Source organism: Macaca mulatta, chromosome 6 (assembly GCF_049350105.2).
Source record: "Macaca mulatta isolate MMU2019108-1 chromosome 6, T2T-MMU8v2.0, whole genome shotgun sequence".
Taxonomy (NCBI): Eukaryota; Metazoa; Chordata; class Mammalia; order Primates; family Cercopithecidae; genus Macaca; species Macaca mulatta.
The window spans coordinates 83,831,099-83,837,098 of NC_133411.1; the positions used below are offsets into that span (position 1 = coordinate 83,831,099).

The 6,000-nt window shown below is 42.1% G+C and overlaps 1 protein-coding gene across 1 annotated transcript in view; it reads right to left on the minus strand.

Moving 5' to 3' along the window:
- Positions 1 to 5,353, minus strand: part of WDR41 (WD repeat domain 41) — a 48,207-nt gene extending 42,854 nt beyond the window's left edge. The window contains exons 1-2 of the mRNA XM_015140313.3: positions 5,019 to 5,353; positions 2,747 to 2,862 (exon numbers count right to left, since the gene is read on the minus strand). Coding sequence (XP_014995799.2) covers positions 2,747 to 2,862; positions 5,019 to 5,069 — 167 coding nt within the window. The 5' untranslated portion in view covers positions 5,070 to 5,353. The remainder of the gene's footprint in view (positions 1 to 2,746; positions 2,863 to 5,018) is intronic.
- Positions 5,354 to 6,000: the final 647 nt, after the last annotated feature.

Sequence of the window (6,000 nt, forward strand, 5' to 3'; positions counted from 1 at the left end):
GCGTTTGTACACTAACCATTATTCTATAGGCTGGCTTCTTCTACAGAGTCATCTTCTCACTATGGGATAGGAATAGCCAAGAGGATATTTCACAGAGGAAAGACAACAATGAACACGGACTCTTAACAATTTATATAAACATTTAAAGTCCACAACCTGATCACATTCTGTGTATTTATTATTTAACTTTCCTAGACAAAATAACTTTAGGATTCCTTAACATCCAAGTATTCGTGATTATAAGAAATTATCAGATTTTCTTTCTTTTTTTTTTTTTTTTTTGAGACAGAGTCTTGCTCAGTCGCCCAGGCTAGAGTGCAGTGGCACAATCTCAGCTCACTGCAAGCTCCGCCTCCCAGGTTCCCGCCATTCTCCTGCTTCAGCCTCCCAAGTAGCTGGGACTACAGGCACCCGCCACCACGCCCGGCTAATTTTTTGCATTTTTAGTAGAGACGGGGTTTCACCGTGTTAGCCAGGATGGTCTCAATCTCCTGACCTCGTGATCTGCCCACCTCGGCCTCCCAAAGTGCTGGGATTACAGGCGTGAGCCGCTGCGCCTGGCCCCAGATTTTCTTTAATCTAGCAACTTACTCGGGTAAAATATAGCACAAGAAAACTTTAGCTGTCCAAAATCTTACCTTTCCAGAAATAATCAGTTCCCCACAAAAATGACCACTTAAATAAATGGAGTGTCTCTCAGGACACAGCAACAAGTAATACTGCCAAAAAAAAGGCTCCAGATGATTAACATGTCATGATTTGGTTGACTTGCACCACAATAGGAAAACAGTGCTGACAGGCCAGTAATATACATGAGACAAATCTTTTCAAGCAAAAGTTAAGAAACACAGTACTGTTTAATAACTTTGCTGGACTTTGTCTCTGGTTCCTAGAAGGGAGTCTCTAAACCCTTGGAATTTTCAAGTGGTAAAAATGTCTTCATATTCATGGTGGGTCCCTTGGACCACACCTACGTTTATGCTAATGGAACAACTCACAGTGGGCCCTGAGATAACATCAGGAAAGAGGCTGGCCAAGCTGGAAAAATGAACCACGTGATTTAAAGGTATGGGCTTTGTGCTACCAGCCATGGTGGGGAGGGTGGGGACTGAAGATTGAGTTCAGTTATGTGACCAGTGATTCAAACAATCATGCCTACGAATGAAAGCTCTGGACACCCAAAGTTCAAGTGTGCTCACTCACTGGTGATACACACTGATGTGCCAAGAGGGCGAGGAGTCTTGAGACATGGAAGCTTTGCATGTGGGACCCCCTAGGCCTTGCCCTATATCCATCCTTTCATTTGGCAGGTCCTGATTTGTATCTTTTATAATAAAACTGTAATCCTGTGTATAGTGCTTTTCTCAGTTCTGTGAGTCCTTCTAGTGAATTATCAGACCTGAGGGAACAGTGGGAACTTGTAGCCAGCAGGTGGACATGCAGGTGGCCTACAAACCCATACATGCCTTGCAGCTAGTGTCTCCGGTAAGGGGTGTTGTATAGACTATGCCCTTCACCTGTGGAATTTGACCTAACTCCAGGTAATGTCAGAACTGCACTGCACATGGTAAAAGCAACTAAATACCAGTAACATTTAAAAAGCGGAGAGAAGGCTGAGCACGGTGGCTCACGCCTGTAATCCCAACACTTTGGGAGGCCGAGGTAGGAAGACAGCTTGAGCCCAGGAGTTCGAGACCAGCCTGGGCAACATAGTGAGACCCTGTCTCTATTTTAAAAAATTAAATTTAAAAAAAAAAGAAAGAAGAGGAAAGACAAGGTTAATAGCAGAAGTGGTGGTCAGAGTTAGGAATAATCACAGTAACACTCATCCATGGACTGAAAAATGAAAGAAAAAAAACAGCAAAGGCAAAAGAGAAAATTAGAGATGAAAGCAGAAAAACTTGTAGAGACAACAGAAATGAAGTTGGGGGATTAGGATGGCACACAATGTAGATGCTTAGTAGTCTAGGGAGTTATTCATTCACTCAGCCACCATCTATGAATTATCTGCTACATGTAAGGCACTGTACTAGGTACTAAGAAAACATGGTGAATAAGAAAAACAGCCTCATTCTCATGAAGCTTACATTTTAGAGAGGATGAAAATACTGAGTTACACCACTAATTATGTAATTGTTATGGTGAAACATGCTATGAAGTATAAATATATAGTTGAATATGGGTTTAATATACATATATACAGATCAATAATAGTCTACAGTCCTAAAACCTATATACCTTCACCTTTATTTGCAAATATATTAAACACAACTATTATACATGTTAGCAAGGAAGTACAGAATAATGTACATTTTCAAGTGGTTTCACCAATAACAAAAACTTTGGATTAAATCCTTACCTTCCACTAAAAATAAAACATTCCTGGTAGGTACCTGATACTTAAACATTTATCATATTTGTTTCTCAAAGACAGGTTCTCCTTGATATACTGTTATAACTCCCACCCAAATTTTAAAGTCATACACTTCTTTTAAACTATTAAGAATATTTCTGAGAATGCAAACAAACAAACTCTCAAATCACCAGACATGACACCGTGACTTTGGGCAAAAAAAGACTCCAGATACGTATTTCATCAGAGGCCAATTTTAATATCTACTAAATGTTACTAATGATCAGTTTTAAAATTTTTAGAAAAGATGTATTAATTTTAAAGGTGTTTAACATAAAATTTCCTAAAACCTCTTCCCACACAATAGTCAATTAGATCACTATAGTTTCTTACCTGTAGTCATCTAACTGTACCAGAAATCGTACAATATCATGATGAGCTTTTAGTACAAGCAGTTCAGTGTAGGGATTCTGGGTTTGTTCTTCACCTATTGTCTGTAAAGGAGATTTCTTGTATTGAAAAAAAAAAAAAAAAGCAAAAAACAAAAGACAAAAAAAGAGATAAAATGATTTGTAAGACCATATTGGAATACAACTGCATGGTATACATCTGAGAACACAAGATTTTTAAAAGCTTTAAGGTATCATGTTCTAATAATAAATATTATTTCTCCTTATATCAACTAAATAACTACCAATTCCACATAAAACACTTCTCCTACCACAAATTCGAATCATGAATTTCAGTATTTTCAAATTACAATAAATTTACAAAAGGGTGAATTTTATTTTATGTAAATTGCATCCTATTAAACCTCACTTTAAAAAAATTAATGGGCCAATCCAACTCAGCATTTCAGAAAGCGTGTTTCTCAGTTAAAATGCGGCAGAAACTAAACTGCACATCAAAGACATAAAATAGTGAAACAGTGCCTCATCCATTACAAGCACTCAATACGTGTTTGCTAAATGAATAAAGGAAGGCATGAAATTGACTCTGGACTTCTCAAACTTGATGCTGATATTTTTGGGCCAGATAATTTTTTTTTTTTCCGCACCACCACGCCCAGCTAATTTTTGTATTTTTAGTAGAGACAGGGTTTCGCCATGTCGGCCAGGCTGGTCTTGAACTCCTGACCTCAAGTGATCCGCTCCCCTCGGCCTTCCAAAGTGCTGGGAATACAGGAGTGAGCCACCGCTCCCGGCCCAGATAATTCTTTGTTGTTGAGCGCTGTCCTGTGCATTGTAGGATATTTAGCAACATTCCTGGTCTATACACATTAGATGGCAGTAGAACTGCCGCTCTGCAAGGCATGACAATCAAAAATGTCTCCAGACATTGCCAAATGTCTCCTGCGGGGCAAAAATCACCCCAGTTGAGAACCACTGCTTAAACGAGAAGCCTGGATACAAAGTTCTTGCATAAATTAGGGAAAATCATAGGTTCTGATAATGTACAAATTCACAGCAGTTATACAACTGAATTTACCTTCATATGAAGAAATATATAAATTTAAAACATGCATAAATGTCTTCCAAAAAAAAAAAAAATCACCACAAAGCATTAATTTTGTATTTATTCTGTCTTCCTTCTAGCAGAGGTTGTGGTGAGAAATTTGAAAACTGTATAAACTGCTTCCCCTCCAATGAAAACTTGCCAGGAATGGGAGACCTGGTTAATCAAATTACACGATTCACCAAAGAACCAGGTTAAAACAGAATTATCCAAAATGTCGTATATACAATATGTGGCTATTTAGTAATCCACAATTCTTCCACAATCTCAAGGATTTAGGATTAATCTGAAACAAGAAATTTTTAAAAACAGACAATTCCGTCAACTGCAAAGACATGAGGAAGTTAAAACAGTTGACTGCCTACTCTCAACAATCCAATTTCTTACTTTTAACAATCTAAACAAATGCTTCCTATGAGAAATAAAATGGAATTCACAAATCTGTTCTTGTGTGGCATAGGAAATAAATTCCGGACCTCAAAATTTTCAAGACTGCAAAAATTATTGTATTCACATTTCAAATGTAAATCTCATTACACACGGTCTGTTCAAATAAGGGCCCATGAAGAGTGTGTGACTATGAAACCAAAAACAGCAGTTAATTAGAAAATCATGTTCTTGACCTTGAAGCAAATTATTACTTTTTAAAAATAATTATATCCTTTGTTGGTTCTTGGATAAGTAAATTAATTTTATATTCCCTGAGCTAGGATCAGCTGACACCAGGAAGAGGCACCAATTCAAACCAAAAGTGGAAAGCTGCGGTCACAACTCGTTCGTTTCTAGCTAAATTGGATACTTTTTAAGTGGAAATGAAGATAGTTTCGGTAGCCAGAAGCCCTAAGTTGTCACAGGTCCCAATAGGACTGCAGACCCTGAGCCAGGGTCTCACGATTCGGCTAGCCGTGGAACGGAGCCGGGGGTCTGCAACTCCAGGGTGCGTTTGGGGGCCCGCCAGGTCCGGTCCCAGGAGCCCCGGCTCGCGCGCCCTCCGCCCCCACCGGCGTGAGGACTGCGAACTGAACTAACTCAGCACCCAGCCACGCCTCCGCCCGGGTCCCCGCGGTCGGAAACCCGGGAGGCCGAACCGGAACGAAGCCGCCCCTCCAGCAAGCTCGGAGGGCGCAGGGCAGGCCCGCCCGGGGTTTACCTCGGCCAGTCCCTGCGGTTCTCGGCCTCCCCCGATCAGCCATCGCAACATCCGGGCAGCGGCGGCGTCTCGCCCGGTCTAGCCCGTCTGCCAGAACTCCACCCCGGGCTCGGCCTCCTCCTTCCTCCCCGGCTGCAGCGCAACTGAGACTCTAATACTTCCCGCCCCAGATCAGCCCACCGGCCGAAGGAATGCAGACCACAGTTGAGGGAGAATTTTTGTCCCGAAAGCGCTTCCGTACCCAGCCACAGAGGCTTGGTTTGGGCAATCACTTCGGAGCAGCGGCCGGAGGCGGAGACGGCTGCGGCGATTGCGGGGCGCGCGCTGCTCCGAGTGAGCACGCGCGGGGGCGCCGCCGGGTAGCCCACGGAGCTTAGGTAGCTCGAGCGGCCCCTGGTGGACGCGTGCGGAGCAGCAACTAGACGCCGGCGAGCAAGCGCGCACCAAGAATAGTCCCCCCTCCCTGTGACATGGCTTTAGTATCCTCCACTTCCTGGGGTACCAAGAAACCTCCCCCGCTTTCCCAAGAGCTGGCTGAAGAAGGTGTACCGCAGTAGACTTCTGCATCCAGACAAATCCAGTGGCTTATGTGTACAGCCGAATAAATCTGGCCAACATTTACCGTGTGCTATATAGTACAGCTTCTGCGCTGAAGCTTTACATAAATCCTCATGGTAAACCTATATCCTCTATTTTACACATCAAGAAACTGAAGCTGTGAACGATTAGGTAATTTGTCTAAAGATAACAGCTAGGAAGTGACTGCATTGGTAGTGTTCTTGACTGTATGCTATACTAACAGAATCTCAAGAATAGAAGGCAGTTCATATACCTTTTTTGACTACTAAATTTTCTTAGGTAGTCAAAGGGCTGTGGTTCTCTATGCTGACTGCATATCAGAATTACCTGGGTAGGTTTTGAAAATGTAGATTCCTGGTTTCCACCTCAGACTCATTAAAATAATCTTTGTGGTTGGAACGTA